This window comes from Lepidochelys kempii, chromosome 8 (genome assembly GCF_965140285.1).
Source record: "Lepidochelys kempii isolate rLepKem1 chromosome 8, rLepKem1.hap1, whole genome shotgun sequence".
Lineage (NCBI taxonomy): Eukaryota > Metazoa > Chordata > Testudines > Cheloniidae > Lepidochelys > Lepidochelys kempii.
In genome coordinates this window covers 98253616-98268886 of record NC_136387.1, presented here as the reverse complement: position 1 = coordinate 98268886, position 15271 = coordinate 98253616, and the positions used below count along the sequence as shown (strand labels likewise).

General features: G+C 40.7%; 1 protein-coding gene across 4 annotated transcripts in view; it reads left to right on the top strand.

Moving 5' to 3' along the window:
* The window catches only part of LOC144930821 (uncharacterized), a 32987-nt gene extending 21057 nt beyond the window's left edge, over positions 1-11930 (top strand). For 2 of the 4 annotated variants that reach the window (XM_078854177.1, XM_078854178.1), the window contains exon 4: positions 9866-11925. In XM_078854177.1, coding sequence (XP_078710303.1) covers positions 9866-9904 — 39 coding nt within the window. In that variant the 3' untranslated portion in view covers positions 9905-11925. Of the gene's footprint in view, positions 1-9865 lie in introns of all 4 variants that reach the window. The other 2 variants (XR_013636227.1, XR_013636228.1) reach the window with 2 other exon arrangements.
* Positions 11931-15271: the final 3341 nt, after the last annotated feature.

The following is a 15271-nucleotide window of genomic DNA, read 5'->3' as shown; positions in this document are numbered from 1 at the left end:
TAATGAGGCACTTTTATTTATATATTGACAAAGAAAGAGACAGTTACCTTTTCCTTAACTGGTGTTCTCCGAGACGTGTTGCTCATGTCCGTTCAACTTAGGTGTGTGTGGCTTGCCATATGCACAGGTGCTGGAAGTTTTTCCCTCAGCAGTATCTATAGGGGACCAGCTCCGGTGCCTCCTGGAGTGGCGCATACATGCCATGGTATATAGGGCACCACTGGTTCCCCCCACCCTCAATTCCTTCTTGCCAGAAACTCCAACAATGGGGAAGGAGGGTGGGTTGTGGAATGGACATGAGCAACACATCTTGAAGAACACCAGTTACGGAAAAGGTAACTGTCCTTTCTTCGAGCGCTTGCTCACGACCATTCAACTTAGGTGACTCCCAAGCAGTACCCCTTGGAGGTGGGTAGGAGTTCACAGACGTATAGATTGCAACTCCGCTCTGCCAAACCCATTGTTGTCCCTGGCCTGCTGAATGGTCATGTAGTAGGCCATGAACATGTGTACGGAGGACCACGTTGTGGCTCGACAGATGTCCTGGATCAGGAAGTGAGCCAGGAAGCCACTGAAGATGGCTGCGCTCTGGTCGAGTGGGCTCTCACGATCGGTGGCAGAGGGACTCCCGCCAACTCAGCAGGTCCAAAAGCAAGAGGTGATCCATTTAGAAACCCTCTGCGTGGACACTGGGAGGCCCTTCATCCTATCAGCTGTAGAGATGAAAAGACGAGTTGATTTACAGAAAGGCTTTGTCTGATCTAGGTAGAAAGCCAGGGCCCTTCTTACGTCCAAAGCATGAAGGCACCTCTCTTCACTAGTCTCATGGGACTTAGGGCAGAAGACCAGAAGGAAGATGTCCTGGCTCATGTGGAAAGTAGACACAATCTTGGGAAGGAAGGCTGGGTGGGTCCAGAGCTGAACCATGTCTTTATAGAAGACCATCTATGGCGGTTCTGAGGTCAGGGCTTGCAGCTTGGTGACTCGCCTCACTGACGTCACCGCCACCAGGAAAGCTATCTTCCACAATAGGAGTACACTATAACACAAGAGATAACTACTTTGTATGAACAAGCAGCAACAGCACTAGCTGTAACAGCAACAGTTCCAGCACCATCACTGGCAGCAAGAAGGAACTGAGGGTGGGAGGAACCGGCGGTGCCCTATATACCACACTCAGCATGTGTGCGCCACTCCAGGGAGTGCTGGAGCCAGTCCCCTACTGATACTGCTGAGGGAAAAACTTCTGGCACCGGTGCATGTGGCGAGCACACACACCTAAGTTGAATGGACATGAGCAAGCACTCGAAGAAGTATCAATTTTATATTTTAGACCAACATTATGTATTTTCTAAAAACCTGTCAAAGCAAGCTTAAGGGAATCTTAATCCTAATTCCTAACTCATTTTGCTGCACCCTGGCATGACACATGGTATATAACAGAGTAACCGTGTGCTATGAGATGTTCCACTGAGGGACCACATACTCTGCAAATGTTAGGATCAGCAGAGTTAAGAGTTACATTCCTTGCTTCTGGATTTGTCAGAATCTCAGCATTTTAACAAAATTATGTTAAGGATTACATTATACCATTAAGGCACAACTCTATATTGGAGGTGGTACAGAACTGCACCATCCCAGCAGGAGTTCTGGTAGGCATTAGGCTTCATATAAATATGTTTCCCAGAGATTTGGGGAGTCTGCAGAAGAGAAGAGTGAGGGGGAATTTGATAGCAGCCTTCAACTACCTGTAGGGGGGGTTGCAAAAAGGATTGAGCTAGGCTGTTCTCAGTGGTGGCAGATGACAGAAGAAGGAGCAATGGTGTTAGTTGTAGTGGGGGAGGTCTAGGTTGGATATTAGGAAACACTATTTCACTAGGAGGGTGGTGAAGCACTGGGATGGGTTACCTAGGGAAGTGGTGGAATCTCCATCCTTAGAGGTTTTTAAAGGCCAGTTTGACAAAGCCCTGGCTGGGATGATTTAGTTGGGGTCCTGCTTTGAGCAGGGGGTTTGGACTAGATGACCTCCTGAGGTCTCTTCCAACTCTAATCTTCTGTGAGTCCTTACACTGACCAATCCTTGAGGATAAACAAGATAAAGTGTCCATTTCCCTCTGCCCCAGTCCCACCCTCTTCTCTCTCCCTCTCTAGCCCTGCAGTCTGTGTGCTCCCTGCCCACATACCTAGCCACTGCATGGAGTGCATAGGTATTAGGGAAAGGCTCCTTGCACAGACTGGACACAATCTTGCCCTAAATATTTAATTAGAATAACTAACCTAAATCTTGGAACCAAATATCCACTCATTTATTGAAAGCACATAAAGTAGAAAAGTAAAGCTATGGGTTTATACCTGCTACTAACAGTCAAGATGATAATGTCTTCCCCTGGCTATGACAAAGCCCTAATGTTATATGTGGTAAAAACAGTGAATCAACAGTTTCTGTGCCCTTGATGTTAAAGCTTTCAGTACTGTTGAAAGTAGGCTATTCTTGTTGAACACAGAGCATGTAGGTATAAAATAATGCTTAATACAATATGTATGACATTAAGATAACATTGAACTAAAAAAGTTTCCTTGCAACAGTTTTAATTAATAACTCTCAAAACGTTTACCATCACCGAACAAAAATAAAAGCCCAACTGACATATTTTAAAGCAAACTAATAGCTCTAAATTTTACCCAAATATATGTTAGTTAAAATGTTGCATAGTAAAATTTTCATTCTAAAAACATATTAACAATATTAAGTTATTGTTGCATGATCCTGAGAAGTACTGGGCACCCACATCTCTTATTAATTTTGTTGGGAATTTCAACAGGAAACTCCTATTGTGGTTCTCAGCATCTCTGAGAATCAGGCCTTGTATAAGTAGCACCAAAAATCTCAGATGATAAAAAGACAAATAGTAGTTGAAAAACGACTTGTCACAGTATCATTATCCCCATGTTACAGATGAGGAAACTGAGGCACAGAAAGAGAAAATGACTGGCTCAAGGTCACCCAGCAGGCCAGTAGCAGAGCTGGGAATAGAACCCAGGGTGTAGTGGAGGCCACTCACCTCCTGAGTGCCTTCTGGGGCTGCTTACTGTCTTCTCATAAACTCCAATGGTCTATCATTGTCTTTTCCTTGGCTGTACAATGAATTGTTACTTGAGTCTGGATTTGTGTAAACACCTGGCTTAGGAGGTGCCCCCTCCCTGTCTGATTGCTCACTGTTCTGCTGTGAGGTAGAACTGAAGTTTAGAAGCCTAGTTCTCTATATACACAAATACATACATTCATAACCATAGCTTGTATACATATCTCATAGTGCTTACATTTAGAGCATTACAAACTTTATAAAAGACTTTACTCAACATATTTTTATTGTACAATAATGTTGTATACAATTAGTTGATTCAATTGCTTATTCTTTGGGGGTCAAACCCTCTGTTCTCCCTTTGGGGTGTCTGGCCTCTGATTGTCAGAGAGTTTAGAAATATCCTATAAACTTACTTGATTTGTGCACCTGTGCAGTCTCAGACACAGTGATGAGGCTTTAGAGTTATCTGATAGGCTGACCCAATCATTCTCAGGGTCAGAATCTGTCTCTACACAAACTGTACAAACTTCAGAACAGTTTTTCCTTTCAGACAATAATGTAGCTTTTTCTTAATTTTGAAGACATTTTCTTGCCAAAAGCGGTTTCTCTGTGGGAGCCAGGACAAATGGCAACAGAATTTATCACAGAAGGTGATATCACATTTTGGGGTGCAATCCAGATCAATGAGAGGTTGTGTCATTGCCTACCCTGTAACCCTGGGTGCTTGAAACACCCTTCTGCTGCTATTCACAACCTGGATACCAGTAACCACAGGCAAGCATGCAGGTCATACCCGGAGTGTCTGTGTGCTGCACATCCCTGGATCAGCAACTTTGACTCTAGCAGCCTGCCTGCAGCACAACAGCTCCAGCCTTGGTTACTACTGGCCAGGATCCCCTGGGGGACTAACTTGAAGGGGAAAGGAGTCCAGGAGAGCTGGCTGTATTTCAAGGAATCCCTGTTGAGGTTACAGGGACAAACCATCCCGATGAGTCGAAAGAATAGTAAATATGGCAGGCGACCAACTTGGCTTAATGGTGAAATCCTAGCGGATCTTAAACATAAAAAAGAAGCTTACAAGAAGTGGAAGGTTGGACATATGACCAGGGAAGAGTATAAAAATATTGCTCGGGCATGTAGGAATGTTATCAGGAGGGCCAAATCGCACCTGGAGCTGCAGCTAGCCAGAGATGTCAAGAGTAACAAGAAGGGTTTCTTCAGGTATGTTGGCAACAAGAAGAAAGCCAAGGAATGTGTGGGCCCCTTACTGAATGAGGGAGGCAACCTAGTGACAGAGGATGTGGAAAAAGCTAATGTACTCAATGCTTTTTTTGCCTCTGTTTTCACTAACAAGGTCAGCTCTCAGACTGCTGCGCTGGGCATCACAAAATGCGGAAGAGATGGCCAGCCCTCTGTGGAGATAGAGGCGGTTAGGGACTATTTAGAAAAGCTGGACATGCACAAGTCCATGGGGCCGGACGAGTTGCATCCGAGAGTGCTGAAGGAATTGGCGGCTGTGATTGCAGAGCCACTGGCCATTATCTTTGAAAACTCGTGGCGAACCGGGGAAGTCCCGGATGACTGGAAAAAGGCTAATGTAGTGCCAATCTTTAAAAAAGGGAAGAAGGAAGATCCTGGGAACTACAGGCCAGTCAGCCTCACCTCAGTTCCTGGAAAAATCATGGAGCAGGTCCTCAAAGAATCAATCCTGAAGCACTTGCATGAGAGGAAAGTGATCAGGAACAGCCAGCATGGATTCACCAAGGGAAGGTCATGCCTGACTAATCTAATCACCTTTTATGATGAGATTACTGGTTCTGTGGATGAAGGGAAAGCAGTGGATGTATTGTTTCTTGACTTTAGCAAAGCTTTTGACACGGTCTCCCATAGTATTCTTGTCACCAAGTTAAGGAAGTATGGGCTGGATGAATGCACTATAAGGTGGGTAGAAAGCTGGCTAGATTGTCGGGCTCAACGGGTAGTGATCAATGGCTCCATGTCTAGTTGGAAGCCGGTATCAAGTGGAGTGCCCCAAGGGTCGGTCCTGGGGCCGGTTTTATTCAATATCTTCATAAATGATCTGGAGGATGGTGTGGATTGCACTCTCAGCAAATTTGCGGATGATACTAAACTGGGAGGAGTGGTAGATACGCTGGAGGGGAGGGATAGGATACAGAAGGACCTAGACCAATTGGAAGATTGGGCCAAAAGGAATCTGATGAGGTTCAATAAGGATAAGTGCAGGGTCCTGCACTTAGGACGGAAGAACCCAATGCACAGCTACAGACTAGGGACCGAATGGCTAGGCAGCAGTTCTGCGGAAAAGGACCTAGGGGTGACAGTGGACGAGAAGCTGGATATGAGTCAGCAGTGTGCCCTTGTTGCCAAGAAGGCCAATGGCATTTTGGGATGTATAAGTAGGGGCATAGCGAGCAGATCGAGGGACGTGATCGTTCCCCTCTATTCGACATTGGTGAGGCCTCATCTGGAGTACTGTGTCCAGTTTTGGGCCCCACACTTCAAGAAGGATGTGGATAAATTGGAGAGAGTCCAGCGAAGGGCAACAAAAATGATTAGGGGACTGGAACACATGACTTATGAGGAGAGGCTGAGGGAGCTGGGATTGTTTAGCCTGCAGAAGAGAAGAATGAGGGGGGATTTGATAGCTGCTTTCAACTACCTGAAAGGGGGTTCCAAAGAGGATGGCTCTAGACTGTTCTCAATGGTAGCAGATGACAGAACGAGGAGTAATGGTCTCAAGTTGCAGTGGGGGAGGTTTAGATTGGATATTAGGAAAAACTTTTTCACTAAGAGGGTGGTGAAACACTGGAATGCGTTACCTAGGGAGGTGGTAGAATCTCCTTCCTTAGAGGTTTTTAAGGTCAGGCTTGACAAAGCCCTGGCTGGGATGATTTAACTGGGAATTGGTCCTGCTTTGAGCAGGGGGTTGGACTAGATGACCTTCTGGGGTCCCTTCCAACCCTGATATTCTATGATTCTATGATTCTACTTGCAGGGTAACCCCACTCACTCCCGTTTTCCCCAAACAGTATGCCCTGAAGCGTTCTGTCCTTTTGTGGACTAATCAGAGAAATAACAAAGTTTGTTTCTTAAAGAGACAAAAGCACATTATAGCTTATTAACTTAACTGGGGTAAATACATCCGTCCCTTTAAACACAGCTGTGTATTGGGATAGTTAATAAATGTGTTTTATTTTTACAATAGGATATAGGTTAAGTGATACCAAATAAAAGAAATAAAAGTAGAGACGGTTACAAGCAAATAAAAATGAAAACACACATCTAAAAAAGTCTAAAACTTAATCTAGCAAGGTACCAGTGGTGGATTAGCCACTGGGCCAACGGGGCCTGTGCCCAGGGGCCCCAACCAATTGGGTGGTCCTGGAAAAATGGGCACCCCGACCCGCTCCGCCCGGCACTCTGCAGCAGCAGCGCCAGGTGGGCGGAGTGGGGAAAGCTCCGGTGCCCCGACCCTGCTCCCTGGATGGAGAGCCAGGTGGGCGGGGGGAGTGGGCCCTGACCCTGCTCCCTGGCAGGAGTGGGGGGAGGGGAAGGACTGTAGGTGGAAGGGATGGGGCAGGGGCCCACAATACCCTAATCTGCCCCTGCAAGGTATAGGTGTTCTCCAAAATGGTTTCTCTCCCAAACATTCTTCTTCCCAGCCATGGCTGACTTTCCCCTCAGTAAGAAACTTCCACAGAAGTACAAGGTGCTGCCTTCTCTTGTCTTCCTAAGTGAAAGATCTTTGCCTAAGCAGGTTTCTCACCTACATTCTGTTCCCAGGGGCTTCAATCCTCTCTGGTTAAATTATGAGTATTATTTTTATACTGAAACTGTGGAATCTACTGTTTAATATTTCAAATATATTTCATGTTTAAACTCTAAACTTTTCCCTCTGACGTTCTAATTATTTTCTGAAAAAACAGAGGATCTTATATATGTCTATAATTCTCACATGTCCTGGTTTCTACTCTAAACATCATACATGAATTAGCTGTTTTATTAATAGTGGGGTTGTAAAAGTTAAATTCGGTTTTAATATAAATGCCTTGTAACTATCCTGAAAATACAAACTAGATTTAGATGACATGGGACTATTTTCCTATGAATATGAATACATTCTTTCCAACCTTTATCTTACTGTCTAATGGTTCTCTCTTTTCCAGATATTTTAGGTAGAAAAATGATGTATTTAGCCCTGGAAGTTTTCTCCAGTCTTAGGAAAATAACACAAAACACACAGATAGTAACAGCAGAAAAGTAAAATTAGTACTGTGTTCATTACCTGAAAGAAATGTATTAGATGGGACATTTTCTTATTATTCTTTGATTTTAAAATTTGCATAAGTAAGCAAGCTACATTTAAATGATTAAAGAAAATAGATATCTTATGTCAGAATTAATGTAACAACTGTCAAGTCAAAAGTCAAGAAAGTGGTAAATGCAACAACTCATGATCAGCCCATATGTGCAGTTGTTTCTCATCTTCAGCACAGATGTGTTATTGCAGCACAGTGAATGCCTTACACTTGAATCAACAGAAAATGCCTGTAAATTCCACATCAAAGCTTTAGAAACTATCTAAAAAAACCCCCTCTTCTATATTTTGAGATCAATATTTATAAGTTAAAGACATAGTATGTTAGGATATCTGTTAAACTATGCTACCATTATGTGGTAAGTACCATTCCTCTATATGTAAATTTAAAAGAAAATGTTTAAAGGGAAACTGAAATTTACAAAAGACAGAAATTGGCTTCTTGTCAACTTTTCAGTAATGAATGTAATACATCATATATTTTAAAACTACAACAGCAGCTTATTTTGACTCATTTTGACTCAAACAGAGAGGTTTTCATCTATTAAATTCATAAAAAAAAAAAAAGACATTCTTAACCAGACTTTCTCTAGAACATGTTGTACAATCTGGTACAATTAGGTCTAAATAATTTACAAGGTTTTAATGGCAGGAAATCCTGTTACTGGACTTTGTTTAACACTCATACATTTCTGCTAAAATTTCGATAATGATTTCCTCTTATAAATTACAAGTCAAATAAAAGTAGACAAATGTACGGGAAGAAGGCAAAATGGAAAGAAGATTACATTAAACTCATATCAGAAACATAATTTTGGATCAATTTGAAAACTGGTTATTTTAGTATTGGATCGTGTTCAGCTCCATTGAAGTAAATCACATTTTTGCAATTGACTGCAACAACAGCAAGATTGGTCCGGTTCTGACACCATATATCAGAACTTCCTCTAAAAATATATTTAACAAATTCACTATTATTTATTTGCCATGCACTGTTTAGATCTTTCATTTATATTATAGTTCCCCCACCCACTCATAAATAAAACACAGTTGAAAAAGGACACAATCATATTGGAGCAAAGAAAAAAAAAGTGATGAAAGATTGTTCCCAAGGGAAGTCAAGGAGAAAGACTTTGAAATCTAATCTCCTCTTCAGGAATGAAATATTTATTCACACATCACCCATTATTGTTTTATGTATAAGCAAATGTAATGTAATACAGAATAATTTGTGTATAGTCTAGACAGGTGAAATTTGTTGTTTAACTGAAGAATACCTGTTAATATTTCTTTCGTTATTATGACTCAAATACAGGCATATTTAGGTATATGTAAACTTAAAAAAAAACAAACTTACCATTACTATTGGTCATTTTTAACTACTTAGAAAGTAAATCCATCAAAGAAAAAATAAACTTAGCAAGTAATTTTCCTAGTATTGTCATAGTAGGGATCTCTGGTATCCTGTGCCACTGAGGCTCCAATCCAGCAATACACTTAAACATGTGGCTAACTTTAAGCACTCTACCACTGAAGAAGGTAAATTGAAGTCCATGGAACTACAGATATACTTAAAGCTAAGCACACTGGCCTCAATTCAGCAAAGTATTTAATTATCTGCTTAAAGTTAAACATGTGCTTAAGTCTTTTGCGAATCAAGGACTTACCGGTAATTAGCAGATGTCTCTTCCATAAGCCTGTGCTATGGTATGACCACCAACAAAGGCCAAAGCATATGAATGTTGTTATTTTAGAAGCATGAAAACCAACTTTTTTTTCCTCATTTTGTTAATTCAAATGGCCATTTGGGATTGTACAAAACGTTCAAAAACTTCGGAATTTATAACCTCTGATAAATGTATTCTTAATGTAATTTATATTACAGATAGAAAATAAAAAAGCTCATCAGAAAATTTTGCAGTCATAAATCAGCCTTCATGGCAGTCTTAAGTAGGCAGGCAATACAACCACCAGGTGAGATACTCTGGCAAGCGTCCATCATATGTTGTTCAGCATCTCATTCATAATTATCAGTCTTTCTAAACCCATTATGCAATATATGGCACAATAATACTGAACCTGAAACGATTTCACAGGTCCCTAGACTATACCCAGGATAATAAAAACACCTGATCAAATGTAACTACAGCATCAATATTGCAATATAATAACAAGAAGACTGATTAGAGAACTAGGGGAAAGCAGACTTAGCCAAGAGTCAGAAGTTAACCATATCTTTACATTCCTTGTTTTTGTCAATTCATTCCAAAGCCCTAGTGTTACCATTAATTTTTTATTCATTTATTAATAAAGAATCTTGTAAAAGAGTAACAAATGGATTATGTATCTGGAAGACCTTTTGATAGGATAGCATAAACAGTCCTCTATTCCAAAGAATTCCAGAGTGACAAGACTGTTTCTCTTTCTTTCTCCCCAACAGCTGTTAAGGTTGCTCTGTGCTCTGGAAAAGGGGATATGAAGAGGCTGACTAGCAACTGGATGGACAGCCAGAATTCCTCCTGTGGGCTCCAGAATGCACAGTGGAGAAATAGCTCTGCCATCTGCAGAGCGTACAGTAGGCTCTCTGATCGCTGCCCAGCCAACTCTGGACTGTTGTGGGGTGAGAAAGCACAGTTCTCCCCTCACTCCACCTCTCACAGCCACATTAACAACTCAGTGATATCAACTACAGAAAAACTGGAGAGGATGTACTTTCCCTATAACATTAGCATATGGATGTCTGGTGCCTTTCTGTGAATTTATGTAGGCCTTCCTTGTGTTTTCAGATTGTACTGTTTCTTTTCTGATTTTGGATATGAAGGGCAACAGAGCAAGCCCTCACTTGCTTTTTTGAAAAAAGCTTTTTGGGATGAAAGGTACTATGTAAATGTGAGATTATTATTAAATTATTTGTTATGAATCAGAACCTTATTATTAACATTTCAAGTTTTCATAAAATCTTACTAAGCATTAAGTACAAAACTGTGTGTTAAGTTCTGCAAATTCAATATTGCATACAAGCTTTCTAAATTAGAGAATGTTATCACTTCAAATGTGCTTACATGTATTTCCTGTGCTTAGATGTAATGCAGTAATAATAATGCCACAATTACCAGAATGTACAATCTAAATTATAGTACTCTGTAAATCAACATGTAGCTGAACGAGTTACATACATCCTACAGGATACCACTACAGTTCTAAATTGTTTCCTGTTAACACTGTGCACACATACTATAAAATTTTGTATGGTGCTCAGCATACAATGTGGTAACTAACTAATAATTCTGAAAAACGATACCATTCTATAGATACATAAATGATGTATAGATACATAAATGTAAAATAAATAAACTTTATTCAGAGTTGCATAATGGGGAATCTAGAAAATTCCTGTAACTTCTATTGAAGAGAAATATATATATTTTAACTTACTAGTGAGATTTCAAAGAAAAAAATAAAATCTTTACAAAACACAAATGTTCAAACAGGCTCCCATTTCAGTGTGAAATCATCAATATTATGCATGCTGGGATTTTGCATACAGTGGAAAATTGTACATACCATATCAGATGCATTATCGCTTTGTTTAGAATATGACATTGTGTTTCCTCCTTAAATGTATATGGGACAGAACTGTTAACCACTGGTAAACACTTGACAACTGGACATTTTCAAAATAACTTATTTTTGCACATAATTTTTAAAAGTCAAAGAAAAAGTAAAAATCTCAATTACAACAGAAATGTCACTTTAATTGCAAAATACATTGCTGTAGATGACTCAGAGAACATTCTCTCAGAAACCGCTCCACTGAATATCATTGCCCTTTGTCTAACTGAATGAGACTTTAGATCTAGTTCACCTATTCACTGAATATGATGTACATTCAATGAGCTATTCAGCATTGCAATTAGATTACTGACGACTGTTAATACCTATACATATTGTCTATGGCATTGTAAAGTAGTTTTAAATAAAACTGGAGAACACAGTCATTAAAAAAGGATACATTTGTTATTACCTAATACCTCCTCTGTGAATTGCCCGGTTCATCAATCCTCTGATTGGATCTCATTCTGCTTTACAGCTAGGAAACATCTCCAGACTTGTCAATCATGGCTAGGTTTCAGCTCCACCTACTTCGGAAAGCCATTAGATACAATGTTTCCTGAAGTGAAACATGCTATAAAATGACAACCTGAGGACTCAGAGAAAATAAATTATCAAGTAAAAACATATTTATCCTTCTTTGTCATATCCAGGTCTATCATTGCTATGAAGGGATTTTAACAGCAATGAAATCCCACTAGTAGGGCCAAAAAATGCCAACATCTGAAAGTATCCTTCTTTCAAATATCCAGGTCTACCGTATGTAAATCCTTTTGTCACTTCCTGCTTTCAGAGCAAAACTAATCTTATGAGTCAATGGCTCAGGACTCAGTGCATAAAACCTAAATCCTGCCCATCGCAAAAGCTGCTCGAGAGGGTAGTAACTAAGCTGTAATGCCTTACTGCACTGCAGATGTAGGGAACACGGCTGGGATGGAGGAAAGAAGATGGAGATTTTGATAGCTGGGTAAGGGACAGTTGGAAGCATGCTGGAAGCCACTTGCTAAATTGGGCCCATTCAAAATGCATTTTAATGAAGCCAAATGCAAAGTCATACCTCTAGGAACAACGAATGTAGGCCATACCTACAGAATGAAGAACTGTATCCTGGAAAGTAGGGAATGAAAAGGATTTGGTGGTCATAGTGGACAAGCAACTCATCATGAGGTCTCAATTAAATACTGTGGCAAAAACAGCTAATGTGATCCTTAGATGTATAAACAGGGGAGTAATGAGGTGATTTTACATATGCATGCAGCATTGGTGAGACCAATACTGGAATACTGTTTCCAGTTCTGGCACCCACATTTTAAAGGATGTTGAAAAAATTGGAGAGACTGCAGAAAAGGGCCTAAAAATAAATCAAGGGATGGAGAAAATGCCTTATAATGACAGGCTTAAAGTTGCCGTTTACTTAATCAAAAAGATGGAGAGGCAATTTTATTACAATGCATAAGTGCCTTCACACGGAGAAGATATCAGGTATTAATGGACTTTTTAACCTAGCTGGGAAATGCATAACGAGAACTAATGGCTGGAAGATGAAGCCAAACAAATTCAAATTGGAAATAAAGCACCAATTTTTAACAAGTGAAGGAACAAACTACTCAGGGAAGTGGTGTACTATCTATCTCTTGATGTCTTCAAATCAAGACTGGATGCCTTTCAAGAATATATGCTTTAGCCAAACACAAGTTATACTTTATTAAACACAATTTATTGCACTTAATACAGGAGTAACTGGATGAAATTTAATGGCCTGTAATATACAGTAAGTCAGACTAGGTCACCTGATGGTCCCTGCTGACCTTAAACTCTATGAATCAACTTCCTCCACTCTGACAATAATGCAAGCCTCACTGTCTCATTTGCTCACTTCACCCACAGCCACCTCTTTGCCTTTCTCCACAATTCCCCTACGAATAGAATACAATCAGTTCTAGTCCACCAAGCCAGTAGCCTCTTTTCATTCAAATTCCTCCTCAAGAATAACTTATTCTGAGATGCCTATAAGCAGGAAGAAAAGGAGTAGTTGTGGCACCTTAGAGACGAACAAATTTATTTGAGCATTAGCTTTCGTGATTTATGCTCAAATAAATTTGTTGGAGTAGTTGTGGCACCTTAGAGACTAACAAATTTATTTGAGCATAAATCACGAAAGCTAATGCTCAAATAAATTTGTTCGTCTCTAAGGTGCCACAACTACTCCTTTTCTTTTTGCGGATACAGACTAACATGGCTGCTACTCTAAAATCTATAAGAGGAAACAATCTTAACCACATAGGAGTGCACACACACACACACACAATCTTCCTGTTGCAATAAGCTCTTATCTTACTGCTATATTGCTCCTAATATATTATACAAGTAAACAGGAACACTAAATGAAATTAAATAATTAGTATTAGTATGTAATAGTTTTATACATCATCCAACAAGCAGATATTGCAAGCCCATTGTATTTCCTCATATTCATGGATATCACTTTAGGTTACTGTAAAATATCCATTATGAACTGATAAGTTACAATGATTTCAAAGAGGTAAAGACTATGACATTTGCAGTTTAGATATAAAATACAAGATTAACTATTAATTTCCAAATTCTATACATATTTTAGTTGGTTATAAAAAGGAGATGTAATCTACCAAATGTATTCTTCTGATTGTTCACTGGTTAGCATTGGCACCACCTTGTGGTCATTTGCTTAATAATAAAAAAGTTGTGCCATTAAAGGTATCACAGCTGTACAACTGTAATTCTGGAAAGAAAATTGCAATATTCAGACACAAGTTGTTCAATTTAAATTCAATGTTTAAAAACAAAAATTCAATTAAAAACATATTTATGAAAATAAAAGTAATAAAAGTTTAAAATGTAATAATCTCTCCTTATAAGGGGGTAGCTTAAGGACGGGTTCACAGGTTTAATTGCACTCATAGAAGTCACCCCACAGCAGTGGCTCCTGTCCCACAGCGCTGGGCTCAGCTCCCTGTTCTAGGCATTGTGACTTGCCACACAGGATCACAGCACCATGCAGGTTTAGCCAGCTGCCCCTCTGTCATGACAGCAGGCTCACTCTCCAATCCCCCTGCTCTGCCTCTTCACTGGGCTGGAATTAGAGTTGCAGAGCCAGTGTCGAGGCTACTGCTGCAGGTGCTCGGTGCCCCCTTGACAGTTGGTATAGTGCAATCATTTAATCAGGTGGCTACATCCACCCCTGCTCCTTATTCAATCTGCTCCTTTTGAACTCTATTCATTTTTGCTGGAAGTTGTCACTGTGCCTTTTCAGCACCAGCAATAAGCTGTTATGGACTGGGATGTAGGCAGTCTGGCCTAATAGTCAGAGCAGGAGTCAGGTCTAGTTGGCAAAGCAAGCATCCAGGTTGGGGAACAAAACCAAAGGCCAGCACCAGAGTCAACTGACAGTTACCAGAGCCAGAATCATAACCAGGAATCAAAGCTAAGGGTCAGAGCTGAGGTCACATGCCAAATGCCAGAACCAAGGGTCAAGCCAGAGGCAAGGTCAGAAGTCAGAGACTGGGATTGGAGCTGGGACTGGTAACTGAGGATAGGAGGCAAAGCATAAGAGCCGGAGAAGAGGCAAGGATCGAGCACAGAGCACAATCATGGTGGGAACAGAAGTGAAGGCAGGGGTGAGGCAGGAGCACAGCCGGAATCAGGAACAGGGTTGGGTGCAAGAAGCAGGCACAAGCAGGGCCCAATACAGCCACAACATGAAACCACCTTGTTGCCCAGACAAACTTCCTGTACCACCTTCTGGTTTATATAGCATAATTGGACCAAGCAATTCTCCGATCACGGATGCCGTGGGTGAGTCTTTGGCTGGGTATAGTCCTAGTAGCTTCTCAGCCCACCAGCGTCCACCAGACATTGGGTGGAGGCCAGGATGCAGCAGCTGTTGGGAAACTCATAGGCCTAGGTTCCAGACCCAAGACATTACAGAAGAGTGGTCAAGCAGGTTTCTCCCAAAATTAGTGCTGCTGCTTGATTGATTAGCTAACAGTGCTTAGGGCCTAATTCTGCAACCACTATGCATATAGACCTTCATGGAAGTATTCACACTGAGCAAGGGTTGCAGACTCAGGCCCACAGTACTAAAGATAAATCCTACTTTGTGGATACAAACTCATCAATAAGGGTACTATCCAGATTGAGCCACACAAAACTATGAGAGCAGAATAATATTATTCTTAACACACTAGGAACCATA